Here is a 14,472-nt window from a genome sequence, read left to right on the forward strand (position 1 = left end):
AGCTTTTCTCCATTGAGAATGATATTTGCGGTGGGTTTTTCATAGATGGCTTTGATAATATTGAGGTATGTGCCCTCTATCCCTACACTTTGAAGAGTTTTGATCAGGAAGGGATGCTGTACTTTGTCCAATGCTTTTTCAGCATCTATTTAGAGTATAATATGGTTCTTGTTCTTTCTTTTATTAATGTATTGTATCACATTGACTGATTTGCAGATGTTGAACCAACCTTGCAGCCCTGGAAAAAATCCTCCTTGGTCATGGTGAATAATCCTTTTAATGTACTTCGGATCCTATTGGCTAGTATTTTGGTGAGAATTTTTGCATCTGTGTTCATCAAGGATATTGGTCTGTAATTCTCTTTTTTGATGGGATCCTTGTCTGCTTTTGGGATCAAGGTGATGCTGGCCTCATAAAATGAGTTTGGAAGTTTTTCTTCCATTTCTATTTTTTGGAACAGTTTCAGGAGAATAGGAATTAATTCTTCTTTAAATGTTTGGTAGAGGGGCACCTGGGTGGCTGAGTGCGTTAAAGCCTCTGCCTTCGGCTCAGGTCATGATCCCAGGGTTTTGGGATTGAGCCCCACATCGGGCTCTCTGCTCAGCAGGGAGCCTGCTTCCTCCTCTCTCTCTGCCTGCCTTTCTGCCTACTTGTGATCTCTGCCTATCAAATAAATAAATAAAATCTTAAAAAAAAATGTTTGGTAGAATTCCCCTTGGGAGCCGTCTGGCCCTTGGCTTTTGTTTGTTTGGAGATTTTTTCTTTTTTTTTAAAGATTTTATTTATTTACTTGACAGAGAGGGATCACAAGTAGGCAGAGAGGCAGGCAGAGAGAGAGAGGAGGAAGCAGGCTCCCTGCTGAGCAGAGAGCCTGATGCGGGACTCGATCCCAGGACCCTGAGATCATGACCCGAGCCGAAGGCAGTGGCTTAACCCACTGAGCCACCCAGGCACCCCTGTTTGGAGATTTTTGACGGCTGTTTCAATCTCCTTACTGGTTATGGGTCTGTTTGGGTTTTCTGTTTCTTCCTGGTTCAGTTGTCATAGTTTATATGTCTCTAGGAATGCATCCATTTCTTCCAGATTGTCAAATTTGTCGGTGTAGAGTTGCTCATAGTATGTTCTTATAATTGTTTGCATTTCCTTGGTGTTGGTTGTGATCTCTCCTCTTTTATTCATGATTTTCTATATTTGGGTCCTTTCTCTTTTCTTTTTGATAAGTCTGGCCAGGGGTTTATCAATCTTATTAATTCTTTCAAAGAACCAGCTCCTAGTTTCATTGATTTGTTCTATTGTTTTTTGGCTTCTATTTCATTGATTTCTGTTCTGATCTTTATGATTTCTCTTCTCCTGCTGGGTTTAGGCTTTCTTTGTTGTTCTTTCTCCAGCTCCTTTAGGTGTAGAGTTAGGTTGTGTATTTGAGACCTTCCTTGTTTCTTGAGAAAGGCTTGTATCACTATATATTTTCCTCTCAGGACTGCCTTTACTGTGTCCCACAGATTTTGAACTGTTGTTTTTTCATTATCATTTCTTTCCATGAATTTTTTCAATCCTTCTTTAATTTCTTGGTTGACCCATTCATTCTTTTTTTTTTTTTAAAGATTTTTTCTTTATTTATCTGACAGAGATCACAAGTAGGCAGAGAGGTAGGCAGAGAGAGAGGAGGAAGCAGGCTCCCTACAGAGCAGAAAGTCCGATGCGGGGCTCGATCCCAGGACCCTGGGATCATGACCTGAGCCGAAGGCAGAGGCTTAATCCACTGAGCCACCCAGGCGCCCCAACCCATTCATTCTTTAGAAGGATGCTGTTTAGTCTCCATGTATTTGGGTTCTTTCCAATGTTCCTCTTGTGATTGAGTTCTATCTTCAGAGCATATCGGTCTGAAAATATGCAGGGAATGATCCCAATCTTTTGATACCGGTTGAGACCTGATTTATGACCCAGGATGTGATCTATTCTGGAGAATGTTCCATGTGCACTAGAGAAGAATGTGTATTCTGTTGCTTTGAGATGGAATGTTCTGAATATATCTGTGATGTTCATCTGGTCCAGTGTGTCATTTAAGGCCTTTATTTCCTTGTTGATCTTTTGCTTGGATGCTCTGTCCATTTCAGTGAGGGGAGTGTTAAAGTCCCCTACTATTATTGTATTATTGTCGATGTACTTCTTTGATTTTGTTATTAATTGGTTTATATAGTTGGCTGCTCCCATGTTAGGGGCATAGATATTTAAAGTTGTTAGATCTTCTTGTTGGACAGACCCTTTGAGTATGATATAGTGTCCTTCCTCATCTCTTATTATAGTCTTTGGCTTAAAATCTAATTGAATTGATATAAGGATTTTTACCCCATTAGCTAATTATTTTTAGTTGAACAATACTAATTTCATTCTGCTCTTTTATTTAAAATGCTCTGACTCAGGGTGCCTGGGTGGCTCAGTGGGTTAAAGCCTCTGCCTTTGGCTCAGGTCATGATCCCAGGACCTATGTCGGGCTCTCTGCTCCACAGGGAGCCTGCTTCCTCCCCTCTCTCTCTCTGCCTGCCTGTCTGCCTACTTGTGATTTCTCTCTCTCTGTCAAATAAATAAAATCTTTAAAAAAAAAAATGCTCTGGCTCCTCCTTCTCCCTCAACAATCATTAGGTTTATTAGTACCCTAAGTTTAAATTACTTCTAGATTAGGGCGCCTGGGTGGCTCAGTGGGTTAAGCTGCTGCCTTCAGCTCAGGTCATGATCTCAGGGTCCTGGGATCGAGTCCCACATCGGGCTCTCTGCTCAGCAGGGAGCCTGCTTCCCTTCCTCTCTCTCTGCCTGCCTCTCTGCCTACTTGTGATCTCTCTCTGTCAAATAAATAAATAAAAATCTTTTTAAAATAAATAAATAAATAAATAACTTCTGGATTATGTTGTGTACTCTACTGAAAATGCTGAGTCATTCTCATTTTTTGAGTATTTGTGCATCTAATATATATTAGATAAAATATGTTATATACATAAAATATGTAGTCTATGGCTAGGGTCTAGCCAGTCAGCAAAACGAGCAAAATTCTGAATTACTGAGGACAGAATAAAACATTTTCTTTCTGATTTAGAAATAAAACAAAAGAGGACTCCAGTTGGCCAAGACCAGAGGGATTTTGAGTAAAATGGTATATACATTCCCTCAGAGGAACACTTACCTTATGTACTTCTTTCATCATTCCTAGAAAAGCTTTAAGACTGCAGTAACTCTGACTGGTTTCAGTCCACTGATACAGCTGGGAGATAATGGCAGTTTTAAGCATCTGGATCATTTTGTTGAAAGAAGATTCTTGCAAAGATGCCAAACACTGCTCTGAGGGGTATAAAATCAGCCATGATAAATATGCAGCCTCCAAAAAAAAAAAATCCCCGTTTCTACTGGGTTCTTTAATGTATGAAATAGGTAATGGTTTCCATTTCTGATGACAAAGTCTAGAAAGTATCTTGTATCAGGATATCATCCTGGACATTTATTTCTCATACTTGTGAATTTAGTATCATTGGACTTAAAACTCGAATTTAGGATTCTGAAGAAACTTGCTCATAGCTCCTGTGAATACCTGACTACTTGACTGGATGCATGGTTTTCAAACTGAAAATTCCATACAGTATCTAAAAGTCTGAAAACATACGTAAGAACACACACAAACACACACATACATGTATATCATGTCACCAAGGACATTATCTTTTCTTTTCTTTTTTTAAGATTTTATTTATTTATTTGACAGAGAGTGAGAGAGCACCAGAGAGCAGAAGCAGGGGAGACAACAGAGGGAGCTGCAGAAGCAGGCACCTAGCTGAGCCCAATGCAGGGCTCCATCCCAGGACCCCAGGATCATGACTGAACCACCAAGGTACCCTTCATCAAGGACACTTTCAATCTTGGGGCACCTGGGTGGCTCAGTTGGTTAAGGTCTCTGCCTTCAGCTCAGGTCATGATCCCAGGGTCCTGGGATCAAGCCTGAATCAGGCTTTCTGCTCAGCAAGGGAGCCTGCTTTCTCCTCTCTCTGCCTGTCTCTCTGCCTACTTGTGATCTCTGTCTGTCAAATAAATAAAGAAAATCTTTAAAAAAAAAAAAAAAGAACACTTTCAATCTGAAAAAAATAGTATCTACATTTTCAGACTCTATGAATACCTGGTATATATGGGTATATTTTTTAAACTAACTCAATAACAATATGGAAATATTACTTGGTTCCAGCTTGGATTTTTGTATCTTTAAAGGATAATTCTCAGAAAACGAACCTATCAAATGTTAAAATAGCTAATACAAGTAATATAATATGATGCAGATGCATGAAAGGCAGATTTATAGAGATTCCATAAATAGACTCAAATATGCATGACATTTTAGCATATGATAAAAGTGGCATTGCACATTAGTGGGAATGAAACACATCATTCAATAAATGTGTGGGGACAATTGAAAACTGACTCAGAAAAAATAAAGTTTAATCAAGATAAACTCCATATGGATCAAAGATTTAAACATAAAAATGAAACAATAAGAATTCTAGGAGGAGAGGGTCACCTGCCTGGCTGGCTCATTCAGTAGAGCATGTTACTCTTGATCTCAGGGTCATGAGTTCAAGCCCCATGTTGGGCATGGAGCCCACTTCAAAAAAGAAAAGGGGGACACATGGCTGGCTCAGTTGGAGGAGTGTGTGACTCATGATTTCAGGGTCATGGATTCAAGACCCATTTTGAATATAGAGATTACTTAAATAAATGAAACCTTAAAAAATTCTAATAGGAGCATGGGAATCTTTTTAAAAAGATTTTATTTATTTGAGAGAGAGTGAGAGAGAGAGATTGAGAGAATGAGTGGAAGAAGGGACAAGTGGAGAAGAAGGCTCCCCACAGAGCAGGGAGCTCCATACGGGACTCAATCTAGGACCCTGGAATCATGACCTGAGCCAAAGGCAGATGCTCAACTAACTGAGCCACCCAGGTGCCTGGGGATTTTTTTTAAATTTCAGAGTGAGGTAGGCTTTCTGAAGTATGATCTAAACTCAGAAATCATAAAAGAAAATGTTCATATACTAGACTTCATAAAAATGTTTTAAAGTAACAAACATTTTTGTTGTGGTTGTTTGCTTTTTGTTTTCTTTTTAAGATTTATTTATTTGAGAGAGAGAGAGCAAGTGAGAGCAGGGGAATGGGCAGAGGAAGAGGGAAAGAATCCCAAGACGACTCCCTGCTGAGCACTGAGTGCAGAGGTGGGGGTGGGGGGTGTTCTGATCCTACTACCCTGAGATCACAACCCAAGCTGAAACCAAGAGTTGGATCCTCAACTAACGGAGCCACCAATGCACCCCTTCATAAAAATATAGAATAATTATGCATTCAAAAGTACCACAAAGTAAAAAAAATAATAATAACCCAAAGAAAAAAGATTTGTAATTCATATTATTGATTAAGTATTAATTGCCTTAATCATTTAAGAGCTCCTAAATAGGGGCACCTGGGGGACTCAGTGTGTTAAGCCTCTGCCTTCAGCTCAGGTCATAATCCCAAGGTCCTGGGATGGAGCCCTGCATCGGGCACTCTGCTCAGCAGGGAGCCTGCTTCTCCCTCTCTCTCTCTCTGCCTGCCTCTCTGCCTACTTGTGATCTCTGCCAAATAACAAAAATTTTTTAAAAAGAGCTCCTAAATAAAAAGAAAAACACTAACAACAACACATGGAAAAATCAGTTAAGAGGGAAGAACTGATAGTTCCCAGAGAATGGATTTGAGATATAGGAAAACCAGCACTGTATCTCATTCATAATGAGAAAATAAAAATTCTGGGTGCCTGGGTGGCTTAGTTGGTTAAGTGACTGCTTTTGGCTCAGGTCATGATCTCAGGGTCCTGGGATTAAGCCCCTCATTGTGTTGGGTTCCCTGCTCAATGGGGAGCCTGCTTCTCCCTTTCCCACTCCTCCTGCTTGTGCACAGTCTCTCTCTCTTTCTATCCGTCAAATAAATAAATAAATAAAATATTTTAAAGAATAAAAAAAAGGAAATCAAAATTCAAAATAAGAGATTCTTCAGAAAGGCAAATACCAAAGTTTGATAATACTGTAGAAAAATGCGTGGGCTGATGCTGTTGTATTTGTTGATGAAGTATAAATTTGTATATCCTCTGTCAAGGCTGTCATGTTGCACTTTTACATGCAATTTACATAGACTACAATATGAATTTTGACCACTTAAAGTTCTGTGCAGGGTCATTTGGCAAAATCTCTCAAAATTTTAAATGCACATAAAATTTGATCCAGTAATTTTCCTTCTGGAATTTTCCCCATCTGTGTAAATGTATATACATATAAAGAAATACATGTTAGCACTATTATAATAGCAAAAGCTTAGAAAAAGTTATTTATAGTATATCCTCCCAATAGAATACTAATAAGCCTTTAAATAGAACCAGGCAGTTCCTGTAACAGAACAAACATATTCTTACAATATAATGTTGATGGGAAAAGGCAAGTTGCCAAAAAATGTGAATGATGTGCTACCATTAAAAAAATTAAAAAAAGAGAAGTGCCTGGGTGGCTCAGTGGGTTAAGAGTCTGAGATTATGCTGAGTGAAATAAGTCAAGCAGAGAGAGTCAATTATCATATGGTTTCACTTATTTGTGGAGCATAACAAATAGCATGGAGGACAAGGGGTGTTAGAGAGGAGAAGGGAGTTGGGGTAAATTGGAAGGGGAGGTGAACCACGAGAGACTATGGACTCTGAAAAACAATCTGAGGGGTTTGAAGTGGCGGCGGGGTGGGAGGTTGGGGTACCAGGTGGTGGGTATTATAGAGGGCACGGATTGCATGGAGCACTGGGTGTGGTGAAAAAATAATGAATACTGTTTTTCTAAAAAAAATAAATAAATTGAAGAGAAAAAAAAAAAAAAAAGAGTCTGCCTCGGCTCAGGTCATGATCCCAGAGTCCTGGGATCAGGCCCCACATCTCGCTCCCTGATCAGCGGGGGAGATTGCTTCTCCCTTTCCCACTCCCCCTGCTGTGTTCCCTCTCTGGTTGTATCTCTCTCTTTGTCAAATAAATAAATAAAATAAAATAAATTTAAAAAAAGAAAAGAAAAGAAAGAAAATGAAAGAATCTATGTCTCTATTTTTTAAAAATACATATCTTTTAAAGTTTACACAAAAAAACTATACTCTACAACTGCTTTCTGGGGGGGAACTGGGTGGCTTATATTTCATCATATATATCCTTTGTACCTTTAAAGCTTTGGACCTTGAACATTAGCTTAAAATTGTAAAAGGAAATTTCATAGCACTAATACAATACATAAGAACACAAAGTTTAACATTTATTTTTCATCACTGATCTGTTGGGAAGGAAAAACTCTCCTCTTCCCTTCAAGTTTCTTTTGGCTGGTCTAAGAATTAAATTAATGAGACAGATTAATAGAAAATCAAATTTAATTTTGTATGTATAAGGGCTCTATAAGAATATGAGGCCCAGAGGCAGTCAGACAGTTAAGGCTTATATGCTGTGCAGAGTTAAGGAGAAGAGGGTAGGAGTCTGAGTCTTCAAAAGGAAGGAAGACAATCACTGGAAGATGAAAAAGAGTAAATGTTTGGTAAACAAATGTTTGCTGTGCCATTTGGAAACAAAGGAATACAGAGGGGAATTTTAACAGACTTTGCTAAATTTGTCTACCACACCTAATTCATATTATACTATAGTTACCTATGGAGATAGCTCCCTTCCTGGAGCAGGCCTTATCTTTTACATCTTTTAGGCAGTTAGGGGGAAGGTCAATGGTTCCTCCTGAGCCTTCTATTTCTTAAAAATAGTCTAGAATAATCCACATGCTAGAGAGACACATTTTGGGATGGCAAATTTTGCTCCCATGCAGGTGAAAATGTCTCAAGTTTTAAAACATGAACAAAGTTTTAAAGTATGGATATATCTTTACTAGATCCTCTATAGTTATTAAATTCTGATGTCAAAGCCATACCAAACCTAAGAGTTGCACATGCTTTGTATAATAATGATGATTGTAATATTAACTTAATCTTTTCAAATATTCACATACCATATACCCAAACATGTGTGTATTTTTAAATCTTGTATCCAAAATTTGCTCCAACTTTTAGTTCAGTGATTCTCTACTGAGAGTACATATAAAGGGACAAAAGTAATCAAACTTACTCAGAACTTGTGATTTTCGTATCTTACAAACAGCTTTGGCAAATGGAACCACCAGACTCCACCAGTTCCTAGAATCATGCATCACAGGACATTCTAGGAGCAGAAGGAAAACTAGTAATGCTTCTTGGTGAGAAGAACAACATGGGAGAGCTCTCAGCAGATTATCCCTGAGACATGTAGTTATCTGTAATTGAAAGAACAGGAAGGGCCCAGCATCCATTAGGTACAGATTATAATGAAAACAAGCTGTGGGACTAGGGGTTTTGTTCCACCATTTTCCAGTGGAAAAATAATTTAGTTTTCCTCAAACCTACTGTTCAAACTCTATCGTTCCTTGCAGCCCAAATTCCCCAAAAGTGTTATGTGAGAGTCATCCTCTGTTTTATATTGGGTTGTGTGAGGGAAATAAAGTGAAATCACATGTACATACTGTGTGAATCATGGAGGTCACTCAATTAGAGATTGACAGATCAAGGATCCATACCCAGATCTATCTGACTTAAATCTAACATGGCAAAGATAATGCCATATTGTTCACCTCACCAATCCTGTTTCATTTTCCTCCTGGGCTCACAGGAAGATAGCATTTCCAGCCTCCCTGCAGTTATGTGGGGCCAAATGATTGAGTTCTGGCTAACAAGATACGAGTGAAGGTGATGTATATCACTTCCAGGCATGACCCCTGAAGCTCCTCATGGGACCTCCCATACTCTCTTTCCTTATCTGCCAATCAAATACAAATATTAGAACCCGTTTTCAGGGAGCATTCTGTGAAACCAGTGTTCCTTGGAATTCACATTGGAAGAGCACCCCAAGTTATCTCCCATTTAACCTAGATGTATTTATTTTTAAATACATTCAATAATATCTACTATTCTTACTTCTTCGTCTTGAAAATAAAAATATCGTATCTACCCCATATTAAAGAACACTCCCCCCCTTTCCCTGCCAAATGTAGGGACCCAGTATAAAGATGACTTTAACCCAAAAGCATGTGTGATATCGCTGATGCAGAAGGAAGTCTTCAGATTTCCCTTATCTGACTAAAGGCAGGGCCTTCCCAGAGTGAGGCAGCCGTGGATGTCCTTGGAAGGCAAGCTTCACTGCCAGGGAAAGACTGGCCACTTGCACTTGGATAAGAAATTGCATAAACAAACATTATCACAAGCTGTCCTATCTTCCATTCGACTCCCTTAAAGCCCATTTTTCTCCCTGAAAACTCCATTTGTTTTCTCATAGAAGCCTCTTCTCTCTAATTCCCTTTTCCCTATTAATTGGTAGATAAGCTCTCATTGTTAGCTCTTTGGGGAGTTTCTTCATCTGAATGATACCCAGAAGCATGGAATAAAACTCGCTTTCTTCTGTTAATCAGTCTATTGTCAGTTCACAGGCCCCCAAACACATGAACCTGAGTTGGAAGAGGGAAAATTTTCCAACACAGCCCAGAATCACAAAATACTAAACTATATCCCTCTCTCTCTCTCTGCCTGCCTCTCCGTTTACTTGTGATTTCTCTCTGTCAAATAAATAAATAAAATCTTTAAAAAAAAAAAATACTAAACTAGAATAGATCTTAAAGAGGAACTCCGTAAATAATGAGCCCAATAAAAAAAGGAAAGACCCAACAGCATAAGTGCTGAATCAGTAGCCAATTCGGCTCAACTAGATTTGACAATCAATGATCGCAAGAGAATCGGCTTTCCATTCCCCCAGTACAGGTAAAGCTTCTCTTGCTTCCCAAACTAGTGCTATTTTCATGTATCTGCTAATGATTATTTACCTCTCAAACTTTGTTCTTTTCGTATTGAAAATAAAAATACTGTATTTACTATACATTTAAACATGTGCTTAAAAAAGTGCCAGTATCTAAAAGAAGGAGTAGAAGTCAGAGAAGAGGTTGTGACCACAGAAGCAGAAGTCAGTGATATGGGACCACGAATCAAAGAATGCAGGCAGCCTCTAAATCAAGAAAGGTCAAAGAGGGGCGCCTGGGTGTCTCAATTGGTTAAGCAACTACCTTTAGCTCAGCTCATGATCTCAGGGTCATGGGATCAAGTCCCACATTGGGCTCCCTGCTCAGTGGGGAGCTTGCTTCTCCCTCTTCTACTCTACCTGCTTGTGCTCTCTCTCTTTCTTTCTCTTTATTAAGAAATAAAATCTTAAAAAAAAAAAAAAGTCAAAGAAATAGATTTTCCGTAGAGTCTCTAGCTCTATTTTCAATTATTACTATAACAATCACTATACTATATATTAGTACTATACTAACTAACCATACTAACAGGTACTATAACCACAAATTTAGTGGTTTAAAGAAACACAAATTTGTTATCTTGTAGTTCTAGAGGTCAGAAGTCCAAAATGAGGGGCACCTGGGTGGCTCAGTTGGTTCAGAATCTGCCTTCAACTCAAGTCATGATCCCAGGGTCCTGGGATCAAGGCCCACATTGGGTTCCCTGATTAGCAGTGAGTCTGTTTCTCCCTCTTCCTCTGCCCTCTGTCTGCTTATGCTCTCTCTCTCAAATAAATAAACTAAAATCTTAAAAAAAAAAAAAAAAAAAAGAAGAAGAAGAAGTCCAAATGGGTCTTGCAGGACTAAAATCAAGACATTGACAAGGTTGCATCCCTTCTGGAAGCTCAAAGGGAGAATCTATTCCCTGGCTAGTGGTTTCTTATAGGGATAATCCCATCTCTTTCATTTCTCTAGTTTCTAGAGACTGTCAGCATTTCAGCATTCCTTTGCTATTGGCCTTTCTTCATTCTCAAATCCAGAAACACACATCTTCAAATCTCCCGAACTCTGACATTCCTGCTTCCGCTTACAGATACTCCTGTGATTTCACTGGGCCCCTCAAGATAATCCAGAATAATCTCCTCATCTCAAGATTGGTAACTTGATGACCTATGCAAAATTCCTTTTGCCATGTAAGGTAACACATTCACAGACTTTGAGTATTGAGACATGGACATCTTGGGAGGCCATTATTCAACCACCACATTTCCTGTTATACACTCCATGCAACCATTAATCTATTTTCTATTTTTATGGATTCGCTGTCTCTGAACATTTCATGTAAATGGAACCAAACAATATGTGATTTTTGTGTTTGTCTGCTTTCAATTACATAATGTTTTGAGGGTCACCTATGCTATAACACCTCTCTTTTTTATTGCTGAGTAGTATTCTGTTGTATGAATCCACCGCATTTTATTTATCCACATCCTGGTTGATAAATATTTGGGTTGTTTCCACATTTTGACAATCATGAACATGCTGCTATGATCATTTACATAGGAGCTTTTGTGTGGACATGTGTTTTCATTTGGGTTGGAAAAGCATCCAGAAGTAGAAGTGCTGGTCATATGGTAAATCTATGTTTAACTTTTTTGAGAAGCTGCCAAATTGTTTTCTAAAGAAATACACGTCTGCCAGCCATAAATGAGGCTTTCGGGTTCTCTGTATCCTCACCAATACTTGTTATTGTCTTTCTTTATGATGATCATCATCATTGTGGATGTGAAGTGATATCTCATTGTGGTTTTAATTTGCATGTCCCTAACGATTAATTGTACTAAGCATTTTTCTCTATGCTTATCCATAAATATCCATTCAAATCTTTTGATCTTTTTTAAAATTTAGGTCATTCCCTTTCTTACTGAGTTACAAAAATCATTTCTATATTTTGGATGCAAGTCATTTGCCGAATATATGATTTATAAATTTTTAAAAAAAGTGCTGGCATCTCATACAGTGTCTGGAATATGGTAACCTCATGAACAGTCACCCCTCCCCGATCACACACCATCCCTCTGACTCAGCTCCCAACAAAATTAAACTGCAATCTACTGGTTCCTGTAAAGAAATACCATTGTTCTATTTCTCAAGTAAATATTGGCCATTACCATGAGAGAAATCCATTCTGTTTTGGTTAACTTCTCGAAGGTATCTCTTGCCTTTTGTAAGTCCACATCAATGGAAATCGTTTCTACAGATTCTCTTTGGATAAAAGAAATTTACAAACAAAAAACAAAACACACATGAACAGATGGAAAATAGTATTTCTAAACTTCATACATATTTATTGTTTTATTAGGTAGCAGATACAAACTTCTTTCTTACAGCTTGCCTCCTTTCAAAATAATTTACTTGGCACAAAAAAGTTATATAAAATTTATATTCTCCTAAGAGAGAGTAGGTAACAAATTATTATCTCTAAAGTGGCTACAAGTGTGGGGTGCGATAATAGCGAGATTTTATGTGCTGCATCTGAGAACTGACACTATTTACCCTCACACTCAGCCGGTACACTGAGAACTGAAACTACCCAACACCCCGCCCATACTTTGCCATCTACATCTCCATTACTTAGGATTGCTCTGTTTCATTAGCATGACTTCACTATTCCAAGTGAGCCTAAGCCCAGGCAAGTGGTTTGATTGTGCATTATAGGAACTTCCTGAAAAGACCCATTAACTCCTCAATGGAAAGCATTAATTTATGCCCTAAAATTCTTAGACTCTCTTGCTTCCAACCATCCTGGATCATTGAATCTTTTCCCAGTCCTAATCAAGCCCCCAGCAGTCCCACCCCCCCATCCCCCAAACTGAAAGGCCTACCCCAAACAAAACTGCCAATTCTTGAGAAATGCCTGCCCGGCCTTCCCCTTAGTAACACTATCAAAGCTTTGTCTTGGTGTTTTGTTGGGGATATCTGAAGAGACTGCATCTGTCAAACAACTTATTTTTATAACATTCTATCAAGAATGTTATAATTGCTGAATTAATGGATCAATAGTAATACCAGGGCTAAAATATTTATGCAAGTACTCAAAGTATTGTAATTCTCCCTTTAAAATATATTGTCCTTTGCAGTCTTTGACATCTTAAAACCAAACCTTGAGTTTCATCACTCCTGGGAGGATACTTTTCCACTTTACAAAGATGATATTCTTCACTTGGAAAACATTCTATATGCAGTAAGGATTAGCCTGAGGCTAGAGTAGGGAAGAAAGAGGAAACACTGTACGGCAGAGTCCCTGTCCCTCACTTCTCCCCTGGAAGGAAGGCAAGAAGAAGAAGAAAGCCAATGGGAGAGGAAGAAGGCAGAGGCAAGCAGTGTCTGATCTTTCTCCTCTCCCTTGACCGGGATGTGTGGAGATGAATCGGGACGCTCTTTAGAACTCTAGAAAGACACTGTTTATGGGCTGCCAGTGGGAAGCCATGGCATTCAGCTTCCCTGGGTTTCTCTGGCCCTGAGGTGAGGTTGTTGGACTCAACAGTTCCTCCAGTCCCCTTAAGGAGTGACTGAGAGTGCAGTTGGCTTAAAAACCAATGGGACAACTGGGGGTTGAACAGAGCCAAAGAATGCCTGCAACACCGGTTACATGAGTGCCACCTACTGGCCCTCCCTGGCCAGGAGGAGGCAAAGATGTGTATAACTATCTTCAGAATCTGTGAAGCAGCTTGGGGCCTATTCAACGGGGAGGGATGAGACCTGACCTAGTGGGGAGGACTGGACTGAGTGATATCTGCTGCGGACACGCCAGCAGGGCATCAGCCTCCAGAGAAGGCAGAGAGCAGCCTAAGGACCCCTTCATGCTACTATCCACCTTCACCCTTAAATACTGTTAAATTAAACATGGAGGCCATTACACTGAGGGGGCTCTATCACTGTGGGGCCTCTGTACAGCTGAGCCTATAATCTGAGCCTATAAACACCTCAGTAATGATATCGAAACCTAAGGACAGCCAGTCACAAACAGCCCTTCACGCTTTGAGCTATAGCCGATCAATTAATTGCTTTGCTTTGCTTCTGCACCTTCTCTACACATGTCTTTCCTCTAGCTCCTGTTGGTGGAGTGCTCCTAACCATTTCAGCTTGGTGCTGCCCAGTTTGAATCAGTATTTGCTTAAATAAATCTTGAAATGTTTAATATGCCCCAGTTTGTCTCTTAACAGTTCCCAGGCACAGTGTTATAAAGCATAAAGGGAAGGATAGAAATACCAGACCAAATGTTGAGTGCTTCGCAAGAGAGCTGTTTATAGGACTGGATCAGACACAAAATAGAGAAATTAGATTTTCCTCTGTATTAGTGAACCTAGTTCAAGATAAAATAAATGGAATTTATTTTCCCTGTTGCTGGATTCCCCTATTGATCCCACCACAAAAAGAACTGCAGAGTGCTGCCTTGGCCTCTAAGTACTATAGCGACTTCAGAATGATCCCTCATGGACATGAAGATCCTGAAAAGAACATCATTCCTTTTTGTCAGGTCACAGAAGAGGACAGGGCAGAG

At 39.3% G+C, this 14,472-nt stretch overlaps 1 protein-coding gene across 3 annotated transcripts in view; it reads right to left on the reverse strand.

Annotated features, from left to right (window-relative positions):
* The window catches only part of HERC6 (HECT and RLD domain containing E3 ubiquitin protein ligase family member 6), a 63,678-nt gene that overhangs the window by 22,152 nt on the left and 27,054 nt on the right, over window positions 1–14,472 (reverse strand). For all 3 annotated transcript variants that reach the window (XM_044224533.1, XM_044224534.1, XM_044224535.1), the window contains exons 11-13: window positions 12,080–12,173; window positions 8,180–8,363; window positions 3,176–3,330 (exon numbers count right to left, since the gene is read on the reverse strand). In XM_044224533.1, the coding sequence (XP_044080468.1) occupies window positions 3,176–3,330; window positions 8,180–8,363; window positions 12,080–12,173 (433 nt within the window). The remainder of the gene's footprint in view (window positions 1–3,175; window positions 3,331–8,179; window positions 8,364–12,079; window positions 12,174–14,472) is intronic.

The sequence above is a fragment of the Neovison vison genome, chromosome 11 (assembly GCF_020171115.1).
Source record: "Neovison vison isolate M4711 chromosome 11, ASM_NN_V1, whole genome shotgun sequence".
In the NCBI taxonomy this organism is placed as follows: domain Eukaryota; kingdom Metazoa; phylum Chordata; class Mammalia; order Carnivora; family Mustelidae; genus Neogale; species Neogale vison.